At 39.3% G+C, this 27,215-nt stretch overlaps 1 protein-coding gene across 3 annotated transcripts in view; it reads right to left on the minus strand.

Moving 5' to 3' along the window:
• Positions 1-27,215, minus strand: part of ZBBX (zinc finger B-box domain containing) — a 144,274-nt gene that overhangs the window by 103,239 nt on the left and 13,820 nt on the right. For all 3 annotated transcript variants that reach the window (XM_075202080.1, XM_075202082.1, XM_075202081.1), the window contains exons 2-9: positions 25,279-25,385; positions 23,262-23,375; positions 20,829-20,907; positions 18,121-18,169; positions 16,024-16,133; positions 14,604-14,699; positions 4,787-4,948; positions 1,769-1,934 (exon numbers count right to left, since the gene is read on the minus strand). In XM_075202080.1, the coding sequence (XP_075058181.1) occupies positions 1,769-1,934; positions 4,787-4,948; positions 14,604-14,699; positions 16,024-16,133; positions 18,121-18,169; positions 20,829-20,907; positions 23,262-23,375; positions 25,279-25,343 (841 nt within the window). In that variant the 5' untranslated portion in view covers positions 25,344-25,385. The remainder of the gene's footprint in view (positions 1-1,768; positions 1,935-4,786; positions 4,949-14,603; positions 14,700-16,023; positions 16,134-18,120; positions 18,170-20,828; positions 20,908-23,261; positions 23,376-25,278; positions 25,386-27,215) is intronic.

Raw genomic sequence — 27,215 nt, forward strand, 5'->3', positions numbered from 1 at the left:
AATCAGGCCCTAGGTTCCAAAATACTAACTGCCACAAGAGTCGGGTGAGCACAGGAAAAATGTTTTACATGTAGACAAACTGGGGGCAACACGTTAATTCTCCCTCTTAGCTTGTGTTTTACAAAATCAGCAAGCATACAAGAAAAGTTGACTAGAAGAAGTAAAAGAGGGAGAAAGGAAATGGCAGATGTAGGAAAGTGTCTGGCAGAGGAGATCCATGGGGCCATATTTTGGAAACAATGAAGAGGGCCTTTAGCCAAAATGCATTCTAAATAATTGGCTTTGCCAGCTGCTCTCCATTTATTAACCCCTTCAAGACCAAATGATGAAGACCAGACCACATTTCACAGTATTTTTAATGTATTTAACTGAAATTTAGTCTGGTCACACCAAAGCACACCTGCTTCACATGTAAATGTACTGACAATGGGCAGGAAGGAGTTAAAGTGGAGATGTCACATTATTTTGGTATTCAGGTCCTTTTGATTTTTCTTTCTTTATAGTAACAAAGTCTACTTAAAGTGTTTTGACTATGTACCGTAGAGCATGTAGCACGTGCATCATTTGAATATTTTACTTGTTTATGCATGTTTAAAGCAGCAGTAGAATGAAGACATGATGTGTGGTGTTTTTTTTTTTTAACAAAAACCATTGTGGCAGGCTGTTTCTTCAGTCTGCTACTATTGATTCATATTTCTGCACCATGTCATGTGACTGCCATGGCAACCACAGTCACATAGCACATGATGTAGTGAACGTAGAGGCTTTGGAATGCGTCTCTGAGCTCTGTCTGCTATGTGTACTGTTAAATCCTTTCCCTCCTTCTCCCCCATCTTCCTTAACATGAGATGCTGACAGCTGTCAGTCTATGTGTGAAAAAATAAACCTTCTATGTGAGAGATGTTGCTTTACGCCATACATTTAGACTTCACCAATGTACTTTCACCTGTTATTCAGTTAAACCTGTTATTTAGGTTAAAGCCAGTTTTCGTCTTTATCTGTTTGCTGCTTTTCTTTGGTCTTGGTAAAGCAGGGCTAATTGACTACAAGGAAACTCCATTACTTTATATATACTTCTCATAAAGAACAAAACAAAAACAGACTTGATCATATACAGTCAGGTCCATAAATATTGGGACATCAACACAATTCTCATATTTTGGGCTCTATACACCACCACAATGGATTTGAAATGAAACTAACAAGACGTGCTTTTGCTGCAGACTTTCAGCTTTAATTTGGGGGAATTTGATGAAGACAAAACTGAAGGGAAAATGCCCCAAGAACAAGCAGGAACTGAAGACATTTGCAGTAAACGCCTGGCAGAGCATCACCACGGATGAAACCCAGCGTCTGGTGATGTCTATGCGTTCCAGACTTCAGGATGTAATTGACTGCAAAGGATTTGCCACAAAGTATTAAAAAGTGAAAGTTTGATGTAGGATTGTTTAGTTTGTCCCATTACTTTTGGTCCCTTAAAAAGCTGGAGGCACATATAGAAACCATTGTAATTCCTACACCGTTCATCTGATTTGGATGTAAATTCCTTCAAATTAAAGCTGAAAGTCTGCAGTTAAAGCAGATCTTGTTTGTTTAATTTCAAATCCATTGTGGTGGTGTATAGCGCCCAAAATATGAGAATTGTGTCGATGTCCCAATATTTATGGACCTGACTGTATCTACAAGTATAGAAATATATGAAGATCAAAAAATGGACAAAAATCCTAAAATGCACATATACTGCCAGAAATGTTAAACCTTGTATTACCTGCTTCAGTCTCTAGGAGATGCTGTGGTTTGTAACTGGCTCCATTTCTCCATTCCAATAAAGCATCACTAAAATATTTTGCAGATTCCTCTTCATTAAAGGTTCCATGCAGTAGTGACCTAGTAGTCTGAGGCACATATGGCTTTCTTGGCTCTGAGATAAAAGCCTGTTAAAAAGTTTTCAGATACTTTGTAAATTAAAGTATATTATGGTCATTTTACATAAACCCAAAAGGGGCCACTAAACATTTACAAATTATTTATTTAACACAGGGATACACTACTAATTGATAATTAGAAATACATGTTAAAAAACTCCTACTATATACAATGAGATTACAAAACTTCTGAAGTAATTCAAGGCATATTTGACTATTGTATCTACTTCTGATTGTTGCTTTAAGTGTCTTGTATGCTATCTTGAATAAACTGTGTCTATGTGTTACATTTAATATATAAAACAAAAAAGTCCCTCGCACTTGAGGCTCCTCAGAAATAGTATTGTGAAATGCCTCACAATCTTATACAGACAATACTCTTTTCTGGTACCAGAAACAATTACTTATATAGCATTATTGTAATGCTCTGATGTATGCTGGTGCTATATAAATAAATCTTAATAATAATTATAATAATAAATAATATTTGTTCTTGCCGTTACTCAAGGCTCCCCGCTATGTTGACTTCTGCAGAGGTTTGAGAAGATTCATGTATTTGCCAATACAGTACCTGATACTCCAGGTACTGAGCTGGTGATATAAACTACCACACATTTCCTCGCCCATGTTTGGGACCTGAGATAATCATTTATATTCTGGGTGGTGAGAAAAGGGATTCAGAATATATGTCAACAAATCTCAGTAGAGACCACCATAGTGTGAGACATTTTGGGATACCATGTCTATTTATGGAAGCCTAAACGTGTCATCATACTGTCTGTGTTCTATACAATTTTGGGCGATATATACTAAATGTAGGAAACAAATATACATGTCTCAGGATTCCATATGAGACCACAAAAGATCCTAATTGAGCTTGGCAGAAAAGTATAATACTAGTATAATAGTTATATAATAGTAATATATGCCAGTATATAACAAACAAAGAGAGCATCCTAGGAGGCGTTTCATATGTATTGTAATGTACACATTTTAATTTTATGAATTTCTGCATTAAAATAAATAATAGTAGTTTACTTATATAACATAGTGGATTAAAGTGGAACTAAAGACAAAAATGAAAGAAAATGTATATTTTAAAAAACTCCATGAATGTAGCACATAACTTGTGAAATTATAAATGGCTTCAGTCAGTTTTGCAATTTCAGCCTCATAACTGAGAGTGTAATGTTGAGCTCTCTTAAATGGGTGGTGCCCCTTATATTCTGAGAACAAAGAAAATGGTGTAATAATGTTCTTTATTCTGATTTTTTTTATGTAAATAGGCTGAACAGAAAAGGCCTACATAAAATTGTTGTTAAAAGGATTGCATATTCATTCAGTAAGTCAGTGGCAGGTTTGAAAAGTGGAGATGTTGTCTATAGCAACCAATCAGATTCTAGCTATCATTTTGTAGAATGTACTAAATAAAAGATAGCTAGAATGTGATTGGTTTTTCAAACCCGCCGGAAAACTCTCAGCTTGATACATTTACTATTTGTGCTCACTACACTGTGATATGTAACATTATGTATGGCAACATGTTGTATCACAGGTATTTACTATGCCGGGACAGCTCTGGGAGCCCCAGCGAAGACCCTCCCTTTTTACAAAATATTTTTATCTTCACTGGCAGTCTAACGTTGCCAGAGAATATTACAAATGAAATGCGCATGAACGGCTAACGTGAACTTAAGAACCTGGCCCTGTGGGGGATCAAGCAGAGCCTTTCCGGCTTCACTGGACCCCATAGGAACAGGTACACCAACACCTTCCTGAGATGGTGCTAGTTTGCAGTGAAAAGAAATGCTTTTCGTGCTAAATCACAAACATCACAGACCCATAGAATTCTATGGAGACCTCGGTAACCAACAAAAAGTAGGTTAATGCAGGAGCGATCTGAAGATTGATGCAATGACCATTCCCCAGAGAAAACAGCTGTTTTCTCTAGTTTTCATGGCTCAGCGCATCTTTGTAAATTGACCCCTAAGAAAAGAGCTTTAATAGCTGGTGCTTCTCTATCTCACAGCAGTGCAAAGCCAGAGCTTGTGTGACTGACGAGCAGGTCTCCAAGAAAACAGAATTGCTCAGTACAGATGTCACAGAAAGCTGTCTTAATGTGCTATGTAATTTAAGGCTTTTGTTCTATATTGTTTTGTATGGTCTTTACTTAATAGCACACTACAGATGTGGCTTTAGCTGTTTGTAGCTTATGTGCTGATTTCCACTTTACTTTTCGGAAACTGCAGTGGAAATGTAGGATAAGAATAAACAATATTTTTCATTCACCTTCACCATTAGCTATGTTTAGAGTGTGGGAGGAAACCCATGCAAACACAAGGAGAACATACAAACTCCCCACAGATAAGGCCATGGTTAGGAATCGAACTCATGACCCCAGTGCTGTGAGGCAGAAGTACTAACCACTAAGCCCCCATGCTATACACCTTAATGCATTGTGGTTTAGTTGTCTGTTAATGTTATTATATTATACACTATGCAAAGAAAAGGGGCAACTTTGCACCTGGAAAAACCATGGTACAATGCAAGGGGTACAAATAGAGGTTTTTTTCACACAAGGAAAATACTGGCTGTTTTTTCATCTAGCACACAAATACTTGGTAGCTTTATTTTTACACTGAAATTAAAGTTGATCTAGGACATGCCCTTCCCCAACTATAAATCTGTCCTCACATTTTAAATTTAACTCCCCCTCCAATGAAACATGATTTTGGCAATATGCAAATTTGCTTATTTTCTTTGCTTTGCTCCTAACGCAAAAGCAGGTCCTATTTTTTTAGCATAAAATAAATGTGTATTTTATGGCTGGCTTGCCTACAACAAGATGACCAATCACTCACCTCTCCACTGGCGCTATGCTTCTCAGTAAAGGAGACAACACCAGTTGAGGCCATATTGCCATTAATCTCTTTGTCTTTACCAAGTTTCTCACTTGACTCATCAATATGCACTTCTTTTCTGAAAGCATGTGAAACATCCAATTTGCCATCTTGAGATTTCCCCTGGAAATATGAAATATTAGAAGTAAACTGAATTACTAAACAATTTCACTGCTGACATAAATGCATGAAATTAGCAACCCACTGACTCCCAGTATGTTGTGCAGATATTTCCAATGGACATTTCACTGTTGCACTACTTTCTATGCATGTTAAATTTCTTGTTGAATTGTCTGTACTTAGCCGGTTATTTAAAAAATATGCAAATTGCCACAGAAGAAGTGTACTTAAGGAAACTACTGAAGACGGCAGAATTGTTCCTTTTCTTCGGCAATAGTCTCTTCTACAGCTTGGAGTACATTTATCTTTTGAAACCACAGTATAAAAGACTGTTAAGTCAAAGTTATGCTTAAATTGGAATGCAATGCATGACTACATTGGATTTTTGACATATTTAAATCTTATGGCAGTAAGCATGTGTTGGCAGTTGCAGTTCAATTAAGTTTAAAAACTAAAGCATGAGTTGCTTCATTTAAAATACTCTTTTATATGGCATGCAGGTATAAATTAAATGTGTTGTTTTACATAAGCAACTGCTTCTTAAGACATTCATGTCCATACTAAACAAGACAAATTTCTGCTTAAGATAAAGCTAACCATAAGTTAAGGCAGCAAGAAAAACAGCAGAAAATAGTAACTAAAATCTATTAAATAGGAAACAAAAGTACAGATTCCTTGATGAAAGACTGTTTTTAATTCTCAGGTGTCGAATAAGGAATTAATGATCAATTCAGAATCAACATCTTAAAGCATCAATACCATTTCTGAACATATTTTAATGTGGCAGGCTATAAGAAGAATGTTAGTATTTACTATTTTCCCTTGGCTTTTTTCTTCAGGCTGCTATTAATGATTTAAGATTCTGGGCTCCCATGGCAACCACAGTCACAGGGCACATGATGTAGAGAGCAGAGAGGCTTTGGAACACCCCTCTGAGCTCTATCTGCACTGTGATTTCCTCAACACCCCACCCATTTTGCCATCACATGACATGCTAAGAGCAGTGAGCCTGTATCTATGTAGCAGACTGGCTGTGTCTGGCAGCCATTTTTGTTTGCCAAACAGGGAGCTTTTGAAAGGAGGATATGATTTGTAAGAAGATAGCTAAGTAAATGTTTGAGATGCATGCTAAAAGTAGCTTTCAAGTTAAAGAAGAAAAAATAAATCTTCTATGTGGGATTGCTGCTTTAAAAGCATAATTGCAGATGTTTTGTGAATAAAGAGAACCCATTTTGGCATAAATGGCAATTAATAAGTAAGCACAGCTTTGCTTGTATGTTTGTTAGCATCAACAGGGACCAGACAATTGAGATTTTCAAGTGTACACAAAATCCTATATACCATGGGACTGTACATAATTTGAACCAAGATTAAGGTCTTGTTATGTCTGTTCTTTGACAACAGTTACAAAATCCATGAAACTTTAGTCATGTTTTGCTACTGTTGATGCAGCGTTAAACAGACCAGAAAATTTCTGAATCTCGTCATGTTCTATTTTCCTAACCAGCTTATGCAGAGAAGCTTCAGTGGGGCAGCATGAGACTTGTTCTGCTTCAACAGATTTACAGTGAGCAGCTGATGAGTCATGGACATGTGTAGAATCAATTTTATTGGTGAGACAACCCGGCAACAAAGTAGTATCATTGTTTGCAAGATTATTCTCATTATGATGAGTGATATCAATGAAGCCTTCACATTTAAGAACTTTCAGTTGGGTTACAAAATTTCATTCACAGAAAGTGTGTAGCCCTATTGTGTGTGCAATATGATGAGACTGCTAGGTCAATGTTTTAAAATTACAGAACTGGTTGGTTGAATTATTTTTATTCAATTAAAATAGAATGTTTTACAGTGCAATAATAAAAGAGAAACATTTCAACTTATGTAAATTAGTTGCAATGATGTCATGTTCATTTATGATTGGGTATTTGAGGCACCATATTATCTATAGGAAATGATGCAACCATATTACATTAATCCACATGCATAAGGTTCAAATATAAGGCTACTTTGTAACTGGACACAATTAGATTTTGTTAGCTTAAAAAGTAGCCCCTGTGAAACTAGGATTTTATTGGAGAATTCAGATTAAACAAATGTAGTCACTATGGTAACAGTGTTGTCAGGTGTACACTGACACTTATTCCATGGACCATGAATGCTTCTTACATCCAGATTCCACTTGAGAAAGAAAACAGCTAGAAGCCATGCCAAGGAAAGTGATCACAGAGTGAAAGAGTAGTGATGAGGATTGCAGTACTGGACGGACCATGGATATTGCTTGCTGCATTTTTCCATCTAGAGTGTGGAGTCAGCTCCATGCTGTGTACACTGAATGCAAGCCAGGGTAACACATACTATTCCAAGGATGGCTATAAATCCGCTCGTGAGTACTTACCCTGGTGTTACGAGCCACGGCGGCTCTGGGCACAGCCACGACTCGCTCCCCTCTGTCTCCCAGTGTCCCGGCCATCGTCATGACGACCGGGACGTCACTTCCGACTTACCCCGGCCGTTGCCAAGGCAACGGTCGGGACGCTATTGAGGTGCAGCGCCGCGTCTCGGCATCCAGGGTAGCCGGGCACGCGCGCTAATTTAACTACAGCCAGGTGGCTAAATGCAGGACCTGCCCCCAGTCTCCTTCCATTGGCCAGTGCACATTTATAAGGCAGGGGGGGGCAATCCTCCCCTGCCGGTTATAGTCCCTGCTACTCTGCTTACTACCCTGCTGTGACCCTGCTCCCTGATTATCATTTGGATCCTGATTATTGTTGGCGACCTATTGCCTGGATACTGAATTTGATTGATTGCTTGTGACCCTTGACCTATTGCCTGGATTCTGACGCTGCCGTATTGCCTGTGACCCTGACCCTTTGCTCGGATACTGACGCTGCCGTATTGCCTGTGACCTGTTTGACCCCGGCCTGGACCTTGGCATTATCGTTTTGCTGACACCCTCAAAACCTCTGCTGGAATAATCACTCCACCTCTGCGTATTTACCTGTGCTACGTTCTCAGGTATCAGCTCCTACTACTAGAGTACAAGACCTGGGTGCATCAGAGTACCTGTGAGCGCATCTAGCTCTAGGGGAAAAGCGGTTCCTATAGGTGAAGACCTCTGAAGCGGTTCTAGGAGCTGATAGCTGGGGCGTGAGCCGTAACACCTGGGGTTGTGAATCTCATAGAACATATCTCATATATAATTTCATGTAAGTAACTGCACGCATTATAGCTTAGTCTTCACTTTCTGCTGTATTCACAGGGAGAGATAACCAAATTTTGGATAGAGACCTTCTCACAATTCTGGTGAAACGGGGGGGAAACATCCTTCTCACTATTCATCGTGTGGTGGGAATTATAGTGGGATGAAGGCAAAGTTCACTGTTTACAACCTTCTTGGTACTGAGCTTGGTTTTCACTTTTGCCAAACTTGGAAACCCCAGATGTGATGGAAAATGACAAAAATAAAGATGGTTTATATTATGATCACTACTTCTGTTATCCCACGTGCATCACAACCATTTGTGTCACATCAGCAACTGACTTAACTTTCAAGTGTCATGCTCCACCTAGTACAGTAAAAAAAATACATATATTTCAAATATCTTTTAAAGTATAACAATCCCAAAATGTCTACTTCATTAATCCAAAATATAATCTATTTATTTCAACGTTGATCAGCCAGACTGTATTGGAATAAAGTAATATACAGCACCAATATTTTATGTCCTATATTTTAAAAACGATGAAACAAATAACTTATCCTTGTAGTTACGCTTCCAATAAACCTGTGCTGTAGCTTTTCTTACATCTCTATATTTGACTATAGGAAATATAGTGTGACTGCACTTTCTAACACAGTGAAACGTGTTTTGCCCAGTGACACACTTGACTATTCTTATGTAACCAGCTTATAGTAAGGACCCGCAGCTTTGCAAGGTGGACTCTGCTTACAATGCAATGCACTTGCTGATCCTTGGAACTCTATTACACACTTCTCTAGAAAAGGCGTTTTGCATGTTATTCATACAAAATAAAGAAGTTTACTGCTGACTACTCCAAAGGAAGATATACAGCTTGTAAGAAAGTATTTAAAAGGATATTCTTTATCGATGAAATACTCATCTTCATATCACATTGGAATTAAAAGTTTGATCGCTTAAATGGCTATTTTTAGATAAATTGCACCATTACAGCCTGTTTTCCACAAGGTTTCAATTAGGTAATTTGACAGCAGCAGCAGCAAGCAATTTCTTTATATCATGAAAATAAGTTTCCTAAGTGTTAGCAATGGCAATCATCTTCAACTGGGTCATGCACATGAAAAAGCAATATAAATGAAACACTGCAAGAGTATTTTAACATCATACCAGAATCAGTTTAGGATTTAGCTAAATCTAAGAATTAAACCAGCATATTAACTGCAAAGCTCCTTTAAGACTCACTCTGGATTAACTTTTCTTAGTTTAATTAGAACAATTTTAAAAGAATGCAATTGACTCTAAATTTATTTTTTTAATCCATTCATTAGAATAAGAAACACTTTTCCTTCTATATATCACTTGCTATATATTGCGGCTACTTGGATCTCGACACTTTAATTAAATGGATTGGAATTCTTTATATGCTCATATGAATGGTTAATAGCAGCAATGCGTCTTGGATTAGTCTGACATTATCATTTTGCAACTCCTATGCATTATATGTACAGTTATCTAGTGAAAGGCTTTGCCTTCTCTACAGATACTGGTTATGATGCTTCTAGAGTTCAGAAAATTCCGACACAGAAAATTCAGCAATAAATTAAAGGGAAACTAAACCTAAATCAATGCTCAATGCTACGTTGAGGTTTATTTCACGTGTTTCCAAATCCTGTAAAGAAAAATGTTAACGGGATGTATTTTTATTTTTTATCTGTCTGGTCGCCTTCACTGGATTTTGCACAAAGGTCATTAAGCAGAAGTCACCAGCCACAGACATACTGGGGATGAGATGTACCTCTTGTGTCACCTTAGGCCTTGTACCACATCTTTAATTTTATTTGCAACATGAATGACTACAACAAAGTATAGTGACTGCTTAAAAAACATTCAGCAGAGCTGACAGATCTCTTAATGAGTGGTGAAGGATGATGGGAACCAGCTCACTCATGCACACTGTGTAGACAGAGCCAGAGACCAGACCTGACAAACACCACTAATGATGCCAATTACTGGTACATCATCACTGAACATCAATCACCTATGTAGATGTCTCCAATGGTCTGGAGACAAGCACAGTGCAAATAATACTTAATCTGGGTACACACTACAGAGTTTTTGTCCAATAATCGGCTCAACCAGCCGACATAGGACCGCTCGTTCGAAAGTCGGGTCAGTGTGTGTAGTGACACGATGGTCGAAAGTCTGCCCAAATGGACGATTGTCGCCTCATTTGGTTGGTCGTACCATTTAATATTTTCGTTCCAATCTCCTTTTCATTGTGTAGTGTGTATAAATTTCCGACCGATCCGACCGATGTTGCTTCAGTGTGTACGAAATTAAAATCATTGCTCACAACAACATGGCTGTAAAAAGTCGCTAACGGGACGGACACTTTTCCCTTTATCGTCTAAAACGAGGTTAGTGTGTATGCAGTCCATGGACCGAGCGATCGGACCATCAATCAGATGTAAAAACGATTGGCATAAAAAGTTGGTGGAAAATTCTGTAGTGTGCACCCAGCTTTACTTTTGCATTGTTCCAGCTGCAGTTACCAATGCCACCTTGAAAGCCTTTGTGGTTTTCCTCTAAAGCTAGGTCTGGATCTACATAAGATTCTTATACACACTGGAATTTGGACATCCAATTAGGCCATTTTAGACCGAATTGGCTGCAAATCGCAGCATGTCACCAGGTTCAGATGTTGATGGATTGTAAATGCGGTGATATGAAAACCATATATGACCGTGTATGTGGTCATTGTAAAACTGTGCTAATGGAGGCCTGTAGAATACAGATATACGTGTACAGTGAACACTGACAGAGATCTGGATGCTAGGTGGTCAGGCTGAGTAGCTGGATCAGTCAGGTTCGGGATAATTAATGACATTTGAAAATCTCTCTGCAGCCTGTTGTTAGGAACCCCTCCAGCCAGTACAGCAAAACCCCGAATTTTCCAGGCTGAAGAGGACAGCTCAGGACACTGTGTCATAGAATCAGCTCACAGGCTGCTTTCTCTGGCCCAGAACATACACAGCTGTATCCAGTCTATAATAAATAATATGCATTGGTCAGCTTTGTACATACCACAGAGCACATCCACATTCCCTTTAGCCTCTGTGAAAACACTCTGCATGAACTTTTGATGGCTTGCGGGTAAAGCTAGATCTGCACGTGATGGTACCTGCCACAATGTCCCTTCAAAGACCTGCTCTTTTATTCATTTCAACTTTTTTGATTTTCTTTTAAAATACTGCTTGGTTTAGGCTTCCAAAACTGTGAGGGGACTTTGAGACTGTCTTTATAAAATGAGCTGCTATTGTACATTGAAAACTTTTTAAATGGTAGAAATGCACCTATAAAAGTGCTTTGTAGTGAAAAGTGCATCTGGAGGGTGTAAAAGGCATCCTTTTGAAAGTATAGCTCAAGGTCTGTTTTCCATCATCTTTGGGTTTGAAAAAAAAAACAAAGTCCTGCGGAAAACGGTAAAGCTAGGGGATGTCCCAGAAAATGCCCACCTCCCACCACCATGCCCTCATTTGCCTCATTTACACTCATCACACACTAAACAAAATCTTCGTTTTGCATGTGGTCATCAAATAGAGTGCATCTACTAATGTTACTAATGTGTCATCATCATCAGCTATTTATATAGCGCCACTAATTTCACCAGCTCTGTACAGAGAACTCACTCACATCAGTCCCTGCCCCATTGGAGCTTACAGTCTAAATTCCCTAACACACACATAGAGAGACACACAGACTAGGGGCAATTTGATCGCAGCCAATTATCCTACCAGTATATTTTTGGAATGTGGGAGGAAACCGGAGCACCCGGAAGAAACCCACGCAAACACCGGGAGAACATACAAACTCCACACAGATAAGGCCATGGTTGGGAATTGAACTCATGACCCCAGTGCTGTGAGGCAGAAGTACTAATCACTTAGCCACCGTGCTGCCCACAATCTCAATTTGTCCTGTTCCTCCTATCCGAACATGCAATCCCTGCTACAATTTTGACATGCTTTCCTATATGATCTCTGGTGAAGTGTCCCAATTACTGGAGAGTGCAAATAACAGACCTTGTAGACCTTGTAGCTTGTGAAGAAATTAAAAAAAAGAGCCAGTGCACTATAAATGACCAGAAGGAACAAGAGTGTTTTCTAGGAGATGGGATTACAGTGTAAGAGATATAGACTAGAAGACGTTGGTACAGTTTATAGGGTCAAACAGCTGAAAAGGAACTGACATAGATGTTTTGAATATGAATGTAAATATAGCAATATAAAAAGAGAAATACTTACGTAATCTGTTTTGCATAATTACATTGTTAATATGTTTGCAAAACGACACACATCAAGCTCAATCAACATGAATTCTAATTGTGATATCCACAAGGTAATACAAAACCCAAAGTTGCCAATTTAGCTTCAAAGTGAGGAAAAATTCTTCCTGACCCCAAAGTGACATTCCTATAAATGACTTGGATCAATCACCCACATTTATTCCTCTACTACTTGTAGCTACAGTTACCAATTCTAAGGAAGCCATCCAATTAGTCAAATAGCCTTCACCTTCTCATGTGGTACGGAATTACACAGCTTACAGTAAAGAACTCTTTCCTATGATCTTACAGTAAAGAACTCTTTCCTATACTGACAGTGAAACAGTCTTTCTTCCATCGCAATTGATAAACGCTTGTTCGCTGTACAGTGTACAGTAAGCCAAGGTAAACCATTAACATATTTACTATGGCCAACTGTGACTACAACTGCTTGACCAGTAAATTAGCCTGCAGCAAACAATGTCATCTGTGTGACAGGACATTAAAAGGACATTACTTATTTTCTTTCTTTTTTTTTGAGTAAAACAAGGGCATTCCCAGGCCTGAGAGTTATTCTATGCTTTCTACAATACTGTGGACAGTGAATGTACTATTCACTGGAATATAAACAAGTTTAGGATATCTTATGCAGAAACCTACCATACAGTAATTACTGCTGCTGTCTGGTTACTTTGACATATACACAGACCTGAGCACCACACATTTTCTCCTACCCTTATTATGAGGAGCTCTGGTAAACAATGTAATGAGAAGGAGAAGGCATGCAACTGTGTGGAGAAAGATACGGATTATGTGTCAATGTGTTTTAGTAGATTTGAGGCCTGGCGCTCTATAGTACAGACAAATGTGGGAAACCAAAGTTAATAGATCACATACCTGTAGATTATTTGCAATTTTACTTACAGAGCAACTATAACAGCATCTAATATTCCTATGCATAATAATGTGCAATGTATGACCTATATCCGTATGTACTACTGTCAATGAACCATGCTGACAGACTGTAAGTAAGGTGTATATTGCATTGAAATGGATCTTTCACCTACACACACAGTGGACACAGTCATTTTATGATTAACACATAGAACATAATACCTATTAGAGTTTACCTGCTGTGTATACACAGTGGAGGCAATCATGTAGTGGCCACAGACAATATTCATGAGAATGCAGACTATCCCTTCACTTGAAAATATTCACCCAACCAAGGCCTGAAGCATACTGATCGCTTTATGCCTCAGTGATGTCACTGGTTCCTAGTGACTCCATAGGCTAAATATTAATCCAGCCCACAAAATGGCTACTTCCACTGTGCGTTGGCGACGGCTTAAAATTAATTTTAGAACCGCACAATATTCCTCTTAATGAGGAGTCACAGTTATATATGTCATGTTCGGCTAGAAGAAATGGCAAAATCAAAGTTTGCGCAGGCATTACTAATGCAAAGACAACACCGAAGAAGGGCAAGCCATATTTGATACACATTATAATTATGGACTAGAGCAATAATTCACTGTTAGTCAAGCGCTACCAATGCATAATGATATAAGGTCCCTGTTAGGAGCAGCTGCAGTTCCCTACAGAGGAGATGAAGCTAATAGAAGATGACGTTTCATGTAATTAATAATTTTAATTCCAATATAAACATAAAATATTTAGATAAATGGTGTTGCTTTTAATAACTGTATATGGGCTGATGCATTAACTGGATCTAGTTTATTTACAGGTGACAGCTTGTATGTCACCTGATTATTCATTTACAAGCAAATACCACGAACATTATATCCGATTACCTAATGCGGCTTTTGCATAACTTACGATACAGACTCCTCGGGTTATTTTGCAACATGCATAATGATTTATTACATCAGTAGCTCGTGTAAAAATGCATACATGATCAAATGTCATATAAACAATTCCAAATCTTGCAAAATGACTAAAGGGAGAAAAAAAACCCAATACTAATGTTTTAATTAGAATAACTCTATAAAATACAGCAAAACAACTACATTTACATAATCCAGTGGTCATATTAAAATCATAGAAAAATCATTTTAAACAACAAAAGTGATTGTAGAAATTGAGTTTATTTAGAGTGTAAGTTTAGTACCTGAATAGGTTGAGTTCTGTGTAGCTTCAATGCCCCCTTCTGGTGAATTTTAGCAAAACATGCAGCACAGTAATTTTCTCCACACTCCAAACACATCTTCAGTGAGAAGCATTGAACAGAACAAAAACAAATTACTGTATTGACCAAAGGTTCTAGGAATTCTACACATGTGTTAAATTATACAATGAGCTAAAGCAAATCAGCTAAACCATCCAGCATTCTCAGTTCCAATGCTCCTGAAAATGTGAACAAGTACAGCATGTAAATATTGAGACAGGACAGCGAGCGGGGTAGACAACTGTATAGTAATATAAAAGAAAGTCATTACAGACATGATTTAATGTGCAGGTTTGGGTCACCTCCTCCTTTATACTACTCCAACAATATAAACACAAGCTCTTCATTAATTTGTATACCGATGTACAACCATACTTGCCTACCTTTGGCCAGCTGTATCCGGGAGAGGGATGTGTCTAGAGGGTGGGAGGGGTAGGGTCACAGCGATTCACGTCATTTTGGCTCCGCCCCCCACGTCAAATATGCAGTTTTGTCGCGGGGGGCGGGTCCAAAATGATGCTATTCACCGTGAATCGTGTCCTTTTAGCTCCGCAATTGCGGGACGCGGGAGATTTGCCAGCTTTCCCGGGAGTCCGTGAGTCCAACCTGAATTTCGGGGGTCTCCCGGACATTCCGGGAGAGTTGGCAAGTATGTTAAAACACAGGGGGGCAGTTTTTGGCTTTTGGCAACGGGAACATTTTTTTACACTTTTTTTCTGAGTGGGGGGCTAGCGGGGAGATAGACAGATAGGCCTTTCTAGTCATCCATAGAACCTATATTTTTATTTTATGGGTAAGCTGGTGGTGTTACGCAAAATCTAGATTTTATCGTAATTCTGCATAAATCTACTTACTGCAGTCCCATTAATATACCCTAAAATGTAATAGTCAAGTTCCCCCCAACGTATGGATATACTGACTTGTACAACACTGGGGGACAAATTTGGGCTTTTGGTAACCTTTGGAACATTTTTTTTACACCTTTTTTTTTGGGGGGGGGGGGGGAGGGGAGCGCTAGCGGGCAGATAGTCAAGTTCCCCCTAAGTTAGGGATAACAACTTTACAGCGCCACAAACTATTTGTTTTCTTTCTTTTGTATATTTCTAACACTTTTTTACTTATTCTTCGCTTTTGGGTCACTTACGGGTCAGCTGAGGCCACTGACCAGTGATCGACTCACCTGTGTTTTAGAGAACATGTACATTACACATGTGTGCACTGTATAATGAAAGTGATTGCCTATCCCATTGACCAGGGATCCATTCTGAACACATAATAATGGCTGTGAGAGTTACATGGGGAATAAACAACACTCTAATAATGGGAGCTATAACTGGAGGTACCTTTAATGGACTGCACATACCAGTAATGCACTTTTGCTTTCACACTGTCCACATGCTTTGCCTCTTAATTTCGGTTTCTCTGTGGTTGGGATATCAGTAGTCCTTGAAAACGTCTTCTGTTTCTCAGGCTCTAGAGAAAGCGCAGTACAGTTGAACTCATGTAAACGGAACAGCACGGAAGACTGAGGAAAACATCAATCACCTGTAATATATTAAGTGTGCTGTTTTCTGGCAGGAACACGTCACTTACTGGCAATCCACAGTCACAAATTATTCTTCAATGTGCAGTCTCCAATAACGGAAGCTTGACTATTCAATATTTGTTCCTTCACAACTCACTAGTCAACATATGCAGCCATGCATTAGTTTAATTTAACAGGTTTGGTTATTGACAAGAGGCCAACATGGGAATGGAATAAATCACAGTACATCTGACTAATGAAAGCAGGAAGTCATATCTGCAAGTGAAATATGGCAGCAATTTACTAAGAAGACAGAATTTGTTAAAACCTCCAGTGAGGCTGATAAACGACTTTAATGTGACTGCATACATTCACTAATTGTCCGATAATTAAAGGGGACTTGTCCTTGTGCTTTAATTAACAAAGACAGCTTGGTAAACAAGTGCTAGCACCAGAGCAAAACACTGTCTTAGATGACAATGGGAAACGTCTGTCTGTAACATTAGCTCTCAGCCCTAATGTGACAGCCTATCCTGAGGTGGGTGAAAATAAATGAAAAAGTGTCAACTTTTTGTGATAAAGCCAACATCTAATTGGCAGAACGCATTTTTGCCATCCTCATTTATAATTACCGACCTTATAGTCCCCGCTCTGTTCTTACTACACCAAACTTCTCATTTGTGCAGTTCATCTCTCCCAACCCTCTCTATTTATCTATCATAGTCTCTCTCTAGATGACTGCACTATGTGTATCCCTATCCTAAATATCACCTGTGTTTCCCCTGGCAGCAGACAAAATAATCTGCTTGTGCTTTTAGAGTTAGGGGCAGCACGGTGGCTTAGTGGTTACCATTTCTGCTTCACAGCACTGGGGTCATGAGTTCAATTCCCGACCATGGCCTTATCTGTGTGGAGTTTGTATGTTCTCCCTGTGTTTGCATGGGTTTCCTCCGGGTGCTCCGGTTTGCTCCCACACTCCATAAACATACTAGTAAGTTAATTGGCTGCTATCAAATTTACCCTAGTCTGTGTGTGTGTGTCTGTTAGGAAATTTAGACTGTAAGCTTCAATGGGGCAGGGACTGATGTGAATCATCATCATCATCATCATTTATTTATATAGCGCCAGCAAATTCCGTAGCGCTTTACAATTGGGAACAAACATTGATAAGACAATACTAGGTAATACATACAGACAGAGAGGTAAGAGAACCCTGCTTGCAAGCTTACAATCTATAGGACAATGGGAGTAAGAAACACAAGGGCATGTGCTACATCATATTGCACAATGGACCAGCTAGAACGTAAAGGTAATAGTATTTAGTGGGCAGTGTTGGTCAGAGGGTTGTTGTCTTGCGTTAGCTGTGTAGAGAATGGTAATAGGGTAATTTAGGGAGATTAAGATGGTGGTTGAGGAATATTATAACCTTGTCTGAAGAGGTGAATGAGTTCTCTGTACAGCTCTGCGGAATTAGTAGAGCTATATAAATAAATGGTGATGATGATGATGATGATGAAGGGTGAATCCAGCTAAAAAGTGCAGTTTTGCACCTAGGCAAAACCATGTTGCCTTGCACAAGAGGCACATTTACACTGTGCCTCAGATTTAAAGCTGTGAGGGGACATGTCCTAGCTCAACTCTAAATCACAGAGTTAAAATAAAGCTGCCCAGTAATTTTGTGCTATACACAAAATCATCCAGCATCTTCCCTACATGTGTATAAAATACAGCACCCTTCGGCACCCTTTGCATTAAAACGTGGCTTATCCAGACACAAATCTGCACCGAGCAGCTGGATTTACTCCAAACTCTAAATCAACCCTATAGTGACACATTACATTTAATGGGAATTGCTGTTTTCCTGTCATGCAAGATTGATTTGCCTGTACGTCCATTTCCATCATTTTAAATCTTGAGCAAGAAATTCCATTTTACCTGGATCCAGATTTTTGAGGACTTTCAGCTTTATTTTTCCAGAGGAGACCTAAAATAATTAAGACAAAAAAGACTTATGGACCCTATATACAGACTACTTCTTGTGGTTTGTGGCTGCCATACATATTGCTATATTATGTTGCTTTCACAAACGTAAAAAAATATATACATACACATCTATGATCTATGTGTAAAGTAGAATACTGAATAGTGGAGAATACAAATAGGGAATCTTTCACATATTTATGTTTAAAGACAGAGACCACCTTTTGAGCTCACCCAATTGAATCTTGCGTATTATACAAATGTAGTGTCACATGTCTCATTTTGCACATGTTCCATACAGTAATGCAGACAGTCAGTAAATGAAAAACGCGCCTTTACATCATATATCACATATCAGTTTATGCAAACAACTTATCACTGGTCATTGTAGCAATATAAATTCACATGCTGGGTCCCACAAAGAACATGCTGGGTTTCCATAGAGCTTCCTGGAAAATCATTAAACCTATGCTCAAGATTATACACCTATCAAGGTGAACTACACAGTAACAGAATATTGTCTTATATTTTTGCTGCTACAGATTATGGTGCTATTTACATGCTTTTCACTTGACTTGCTTGATGTCAGTCATATTTCTTTTCTATATATAGTGAGTGATATCAGATGCCACTCAAGTGGAAAGCAGTTTAAAGAATAAAATACTATCCACTGTAGAGTTTGGAAAGTGTCCCAATATTTGCAAAGTATTGGGAAGAGCAAATCCCTACTCCTGATCCAAGTCTCGTCTTTGACAACCTAACTCGTAATTAGGGGATTATGTTGTTAGACGAGTTTGGAGTTTTCGCTAGAATTAGGGATTTTTCCTATTTATCAAAGCCTGCTGGGTGATGAAGACTTTCACTGGCTGCTTTCCTCCAACACTGCTTCCCCATGTGCTGCACAGTTCACTATGGAGTCGCCATTGCTTTTTTTAACTATGGGGTCTACTTAACGAGACTCCTTATGAATTCCACAGCAGACTTTTTATTCCAACTGATACTGTTCAGGATAGAGAAGCCGATCACTCTCTGTGTTCTGCTCATTATATGTTTGACTGTGGCAGACACGATGATAGACAACACGCCACAAATCGGGGGAGCCCTATGTCTCTGTATATTGACCTTTTATTTTTTTGTTTCCATACAAGTTTACAACAATCACAGCAACAAAAAAATAAACATCATCACACAAAACATCATACAAAGAAATAGGCTGAAACCACTTTCTTAGCCCTCACCCATTCTCCTTGTTCCAGTAGGAAGGGACAAGCTAATTCCAAAGCTTTTAATGATAATCTATCATTTAAAAGCCTAGCGGCGTGTGTTAGTCTGTGTGTGGAAAAAAAAAACAAGCTGCAGCGCAACCTGCTGGGCGGAGTTATACACTGACCTACTAAATTCTTAGCATTATCTAATATATAAAAGTAAAAGCCTAGCGGCGTGTGTTAGTGTGTGTGCGTGTGGAAAAACCTATTTTCTCAGAAAGGGCTCATCCAATTGACCTGAAATTTGGTATACTGACATCATTTGACAAAAAAATTAGAATAGTCAAGTCAGTTAACTTCCATCATCCCCCCTTCCCCCCGTGGGAGGGGTAGTAAAGGCTAAATTTACGAGTTGAGGGGTCAAACTCATTTTCGTGAGGTCATTTTACCTCATGAACACACATTAAAAAGGGCGCTTGCTTCGGGAAGTAACACTCTTCCTCTGAGGAGGCCTGGGCTAGGCCCAAATGCATGACAAGAACCTTTTTAAGACCTTAAGTAGCTTGATTTGACTAGAATGCATGAGTATCATGCACGGGTTAACTTGTACATGTATAAATTCCTTCCCTACTTATGTATAAACGTATATAAAAGTACTTTGGCAGGTTATTTCATCAACAGATATGTCATTTTAAATGACCGTGGGGCATATTCAATTAGCTTTCAGGATCGCGGCACTGCGCAGCCAGGCACATAAAGTGCAATTATGGCAGGGCCATCTCTTCCATTGGGCACAATGGGCAGGTGCCCGGGGGCCCTGCGGGCAAGGGGGCCCATCCGAGGCAGCACTGAAAAAAAAAATCCTGCGAAAAAAGGAAAAATACCTACCTTGCGGTCACGTCAGCTAGTGATCCGGTTCCCTCCCTGATACCCTCTTCTGTGCTGTGTTCGCAGTAAATGTTGGGCGTGATGTCACGCCCAACATTCACTGCAAGCACAGCACGGAGGAGCGTAAGAACAGAGAGACTCAGCTCAAAAAAGAAGAGAAGGGGATCGGACTTAAGGTAAGTCAAGGGGGCCATATATATATATATGTATGTAAAAAAAAAGTGATTTTATATATATATATATATATATATATATATATATATATAATCACTTTTTTACATACATATATGTATATACAGAAATATTTTTTTTACTATATATATATATATATATATATATATATATATATATATTTAGGGGCCCCGGTGCACTGCACATTGCCCAGGGGCCCATAATGTAGTTAAGGTGGCCCTGAATTATGGTACTCCCACAACGCAGATTGTGTAGCAGTATCGGGAAAGAGGCAGACGCACGTAGCCACGATCCCGGAAGCTAATTAAATATCCCCCCATGTGTATTTTAGTACCATTTCTGCTATGCTCATTATTACCCAAACTGAGATGTTTATACCTTTCCAGCATTTTCTTTATCATGACTTTGGCTTTGATTTCCCCCCTGCCCAGACTTCCAGTGGTATGCATTAGATCGTCTGCAAAACAAGAGTTGTATGTTATATATTAACTAGTTCTCTGCCGCTGCCGCTTGATGTTCAGTTGCACTGCAAACAAACTAACAAAAGTTTCATGTTGTTTTAGAAAGGAATATCCTACATAGATGCAGCTGGAGACACCGTTCACTTCATTTTTATTTACCATGTTTACACTAAAATGTAGGTAATTTATACAGAACACAAAATCCTCCATTGCAGCTACAATTATTGGTTACATATCATATATATTTTTTTCTGATTTCTACATTAGGGGCCTGATGCAGAGTTGGATGTATGTCCGTTTGCGTAACATAAATTGTGTCATTTTGCTCTCGCATGCACACAAAAAAAAAACCACAAGTAGCTGCGCCTATGCAGAGATGCACACATCCACACTTGCTCCTGAACAGGTGTGACAGGGGTGGGAAGGGGGGTTCTTGCCTAGGCCTAGTACATTAAGAGTATGCTCGTGACACTGCGAGCCGCTGCAGACCGGAATACAGATGCAGCCATTGCAGTTTCACCTCTGAAGCTGCTGATCATGCGTGTATTAGGATTTTATGTGTGCAGTTTGTTTTTTTTAAAAAGTTTCTCACTTTCATTCGTAAGCAAAGAGGTAATGAGGTTGTGCATTATATGAAGCCTAATAACTTTTAACATTTTATTGCACTTACAACTTGGTTCTGGGTATGTGAGTCTAAGTACACCTTGAACATGGCACCTATACTACAGATGCAGAGCCGGACAAATTATAGCCATTATGCTCAAAATGCGTCCAGCTCTGCATCTGTAGGAGCCTGATGCAGGGTTGAATGCAACTTGTAATTTATTGCCCAAAAATGCAGATCGATAGATATACTTAAATTCATCATACACAGTGTAGTCACAGGACATGAAGTAGGCGTTTGTTCAGACAAATAAATACTAAACATAAAACATGCATTTTATACAGTTTTTTCCCATAAGACGACTTTAGTTTTTTGGCTTCTATATGCCCTTCTGCAACATTTACTACAGACTTTGATTTTTGGATTATTCTGGATTTTTCAACCATGAGTTAATGCCGTTTTTGTTGCAGCTGGGTATGAAACTGTATACAATACAAAGAGCCCAGAAGCACTGTGCCGTAGCCAAGACAATCAAAAATAAAGTTATATATTTAGTAAAAGTTCTGCTTAGACAGATTAAAATTGCAATATGTTTGCAGCAATCATGTGTGACCTAAAACTATTAGGTTGCTATAAATGTTTTTGAAAAATGTGTGCCTCAATTGCCGACTTTGTGACTCTGTCCTCCGGGAGGACAGGTCACGTGATAGGGGTAGGAGGGGCAACGTGGTGACGTCTTTGTGTCACCATAGCTACGCCCCCTCTACAAAATGCCTAAATTCACAGCATTGAATAGCGGGGTATTGAATACCCGATATTCAATGCCGTGAATTTCTGCATTTTTTAGGATCTGGGAGGGCTGCTTACTCCCCGAAATTCGTGAGCCTCCCGGAAATTCCGGCTCAGTAGGCAAGTATGTTGTATATTGACTTGTACATTGGCGTGATTGCATTTTCTACATCACTCGTTATAAAAAGAAACAGGTGTGTGTATATGTGTGTTTGTGTGTGTGTGTGTGTGTGTGTGTGTGTGTGTGTGTGTGTGTGTATGTGTGTGTGGCCAGCTTCAGCCTTTATAATTCAATGTTTAAACAAACTTGAAAGAAAAGGTAGGTTGCATTTTTTAAGACAGTTATTGGGGTCATCATTACAAAAGTATAAAAGGGCATGCAGCAATAAACACATGTGAGCTTGTGGACATACACTCTCGCTGAGACATTTCCATACAGAGCGCACACTGTTTTACCTAACAGGAGGAAGCATAGGAAAACAAAGGTTTTATTCAAAAGTGACAGCATCTCTTTAAGATATGATTACACACAGTTACACTTTATAGGCAATATACCAGGACTGAGCTGATATTTTGGAGGATAGTGTTCCTTTAATGAACAAATATATATTGGGTAATGATCAGAAGACGCACAATGGAGCCCAGCAGTATGTTTTTCTTCTGTCATCTTAAATCTTTTTTTCCCCTGAAGGAATCATTGCAGCGCTGTGACAAAGAGCAACAGTAGATGTTCAGCAAAATCTGCAATATATGAATTTCATAGCTATGTGAGCCAGTAAAACATAAATTGTGGGATGATTACTGTCTCCTGGAACACTTCTTCTGGCGGAATAAAGGTACAATCGTTCCACTTACACTGGTCATGGAACAATGCTGATGGGCCACAATGACAGAGGTACAACGGCAATCATACATACAGTTCTGGCTATGTAAAGCTGAAAGGTTTAATGTACATACTCTCTTTCCTCTTTCTCTCTGCTCATGCTCTGACGCAACTGGTTCAACCTCTGCTCCATTTCCTGATTTTGTCTCTCAAGTTGTACCGTTTCCATACGAAGCTCTTTGATATTTCTAAACAAACATTGCATTGAGTCAGTATGATTTCATATGATTGTCATGTAGACGATAATATTCATAAAAGTGGACCGTTTGCATCTTCGCAGTGGACGAAAGCATTTTGTGTGCTCACTCACATAAGAAGGCAACCTATCAATTCACTAGAAACTAGTGACGTCTTTGAAGCATGAAGCACCAAGTGTCTCAGATTCGTCACCAGCTGCTAGTGCAGGCAGACTGCATTCTCATGAACGTTGACTGAGCCTTCAAGATAGCTCCCTTCACTCTGTGTATGCCACGGGTACATGTTAAAAATAAGTTGTTAGCAAAGCACAATAACTGAGTTTCTTGATAACCATACAATAATTGACTTTAAACATTTAAACACGTTGAACACCATCAAATCGGAAAGCAACTTGAGCGTAGTTCCGATCATATCCAAATCCAAGCATATCTCAAGATGCGTTTCCAATTGAATCTGGGTGTAAGTATGCTCTGTCTAAATAATACTTGCCGTATGTTAACAGATTGCAGTATATGCGATGTGCATTATAAGGTTACATCAGAACACATAGCTCTGCTTAATAGTAATGGCTGTATGTTAACAGACTGCAGTATATGCGATGTACAATATAAGGTTACATTAGAACACATAGCTCTGCTTAATAGTAATGGCTGTATGTTAACAGACTGCAGTATATGCGATGTACAATATAAGGTTACATTAGAACACATAGCTCTGCTTAATAGTAATGGCTGTATGTTAACAGACTGCAGTATATGCGATGTACAATATAAGGTTACATTAGAACACATAGCTCTGCTTAATAGTAATGGCTGTATGTTAACAGACTGCAGTATATGCGATGTACAATATAAGGTTACATCAGAAGACATACAAAAAAAATTAAATTAGAAAATAAATGAACAACCCTAAACAGGATAATCAATAATAAAAATATGGTTGGTTTAAAAAAATATATATATTTTTGTTTACATTAAATACATAAATCCGCATGTTCTTAATGCATGCTGCATATACAATGTGTTTTTATAGACTATCTTACTTGCATACACATGTTGCGTGCTATCTAATGGCACACATATCTATACCTTTCCAAATAAAGACTATGCCGTGCCAGTCATCATTATCAGTCAGCACTCACACCTGCCCTGTATCTGATGCACATGATATATCTGCAAGCATACTTAAGAGAAACCCAAGACTTGCACGCCCCTACTGCACACTGCCTATATTCGTCCGCCACGTACCTCCCCTGTGCGCAGGAAGTAGTAAGAGCAATTGCATTGTTTGGCGTAATGTCCTTTCTGAGCACGCACAGAGCTATTTCACGTAGATACAGGCAAGATACAGCACACAGACGGACTTACGTCTGAACATGAATCAGGCCCTGTGGCGTTAATTTATGCAAAGTGCAAAATGGCTGCTCTGTGTGTATAAACAGCTTTAACCCATACTTGTGTGAATGTGCCTAAATTGCCACTGGGGTGAATAGGTTTACGATGAACGATTCAAGATGGAAGGAGGTGGGCGGAGTGAAGGCATTTGTACAGAGAAGGCCAGTGCACATTGTTTTGCGAAGTATTTCAGAAACAAGATTTTAGTTTGCTGAAATGAGATAAGGAGGTGTCAAAATGACTCCATGTTATAACAAAGAAATACATTTTAGGTGCACTCCAAGCAATGTGGTAAAATGTTTACAAAGTGCTCTAAGCGGACCTGAGGCCTACCAGCACTAAACCAAGGCGTATCGTTGTGCGCTCCATGACCCATGAGTTCTTAAGGTTTTCCATCTAGCAGTGCACAACTGTAATATTAAACAAATTAGTCAGACCTCCTATTTCGTTACAATGCACATGAACAGTTAGCAGTAAATCCTATGGGTATTGTACTCACTTTGTTTTTAATCTGACAGAGTTCCCGCTCTTTCCAGGAGGAAGTATGACAAAATCACTGCTCATGGTTGCTGCAGAAGGCACTTCTCTCACAGCCTAAAAAGGAACCTGACAAAAGGGAGACAGGAATAATGATTGTAACGCTGTGGGTTCCTAATAAAAAAACAGCATTCAAATATATTTTCGCATGAATGATTTGTGGTTAGGGATGAAAAAAAATAACTCTCTGCTTAAGTAGAACATGTAGGAGGACAAGGAAGCGATGTCTCTCTCTGCCACCTTCCCTACAGAGCAGCAAACTGATATAGTGAAGGCAATAGCTGTGCCATTATTAGAGCAAAGGATCTTCCTTGTGTCTTCTTATTACTTTGCTGCTCTACCCACGGATGTGAAGGGATGAATAAAATGAAAAGTAAAGTGCACATTAAGATGGTAATGGGCTCTAGGATATAATCACTGGAGCTGGCTCCTCACCACAACATGAAGAGAAGGTCTGCTCACGTATTATGTATTCCTTCTGTGAGCCATTGCATGTCACATAAAGCACTCACGTGACGGACACAGAAAAATATAAACATGCACAGAACATGTGTGAACAAGCCCTAAACACATACTTGCCAACCTCTCCTGGAATGTCCGGGAGACTCCCGAAATCTGGGTAGGTCTCCCGGACTCCCGGGAGAGCAGGCAAATATCCCACATACTGGAATTTACTTTGCAAAATGACGCGATTCGCTGTTAATCGCGTCATTTTGGCCCCGTCCCTGCGACAAAATGGTGTTTTTGTCACAGGGGTGGAGCCAAAATGACACAATTGACCGCCCCCGCCCCCTCCCATCCTCCAGCCACGTCCCCTGCCCGGGATCTCCCAGAATTCTCTTTTCAAAGCTTGGCAAGTGTGCCTAAACAGTAACTTTTAACTGAAATCCAAAATAGAATGTACAAAATTTCCACAACAGAACTATGCATACACCGTATTGCATGTTTCCAACAGTACATAATATTTTGTGGCAGATTTCTTTGCAGTCGTAGGGGTCTATTTATCACTGGTGGTTAGTGGGAGGAAGTGAGAATCATTTTGTATCTCTGCAGAGCGCAGCAATACAAAATATCCTGCCGCTGGGATTGGCGAGCCCTGGTGAATACCCACCTCCCCTCGCTGATTTCTCCTGCTTTAACCCCTTGATAATTAAAAGAGAAGCTGCAATGGCCATTCTGATTCATTGCATCTTAGTACATAGACCCCTTAGACCCTGGAAGTTCAGGTTGCAGCTTTTTAGGGATAGGAATAGACTTTGGTTAAGTTTATTGTTTGGTTTTACCTAGTGTTTGGGCTGCATAAAATGCCCAGGAGAATTTCAAATTCCGGCCAGGACTCCCAGGGGAGCAGGCCATTTACCCGCATCCTACGGGCCAGGGGCCTCGATGATGCAATTCAATTCTGTTTTGGAGGCAGGACCAAAATGATGCAAATCACAGCGCCCCATCCACTTATTTAATTCACCTTCCCTCTGGGATCTCCGGGAGGGGATATACCTAAAGTTGGCAAGTATGAACTAATGTCTTGTGTCAAAGTTTGGGGTAAATTTAGATTTCATTAGGAGACACCAATCTTTTTTAAAGGACTTGTTGTCTTCCAAGAATATATGATGAAGAGAATAGATGCTCCATTACTGAGTAAGTGTTATGGTGGATTCCAAAACTAAAAATAACAAATGAACAAGGAGGCGCTAAGGACCCCAAGCATCAAGTTACATACGTTTAAATAGAATAAGGACGCAGTGGCTGCCTTCTCAAAGGAGCTCCGCAACTCCCCAAAAGTGTCAATTCAATATAAAAAGGAAATGAGAGACGCCAAATTAAGACACAAAACAATTAGAAAATGAGAAAACATGTATTAATCTAATAACAGCAAATAATTTATATAAATCATTGTAC

This window comes from Mixophyes fleayi, chromosome 3, assembly GCF_038048845.1.
Source record: "Mixophyes fleayi isolate aMixFle1 chromosome 3, aMixFle1.hap1, whole genome shotgun sequence".
NCBI classification, from domain to species: Eukaryota; Metazoa; Chordata; class Amphibia; order Anura; family Limnodynastidae; genus Mixophyes; species Mixophyes fleayi.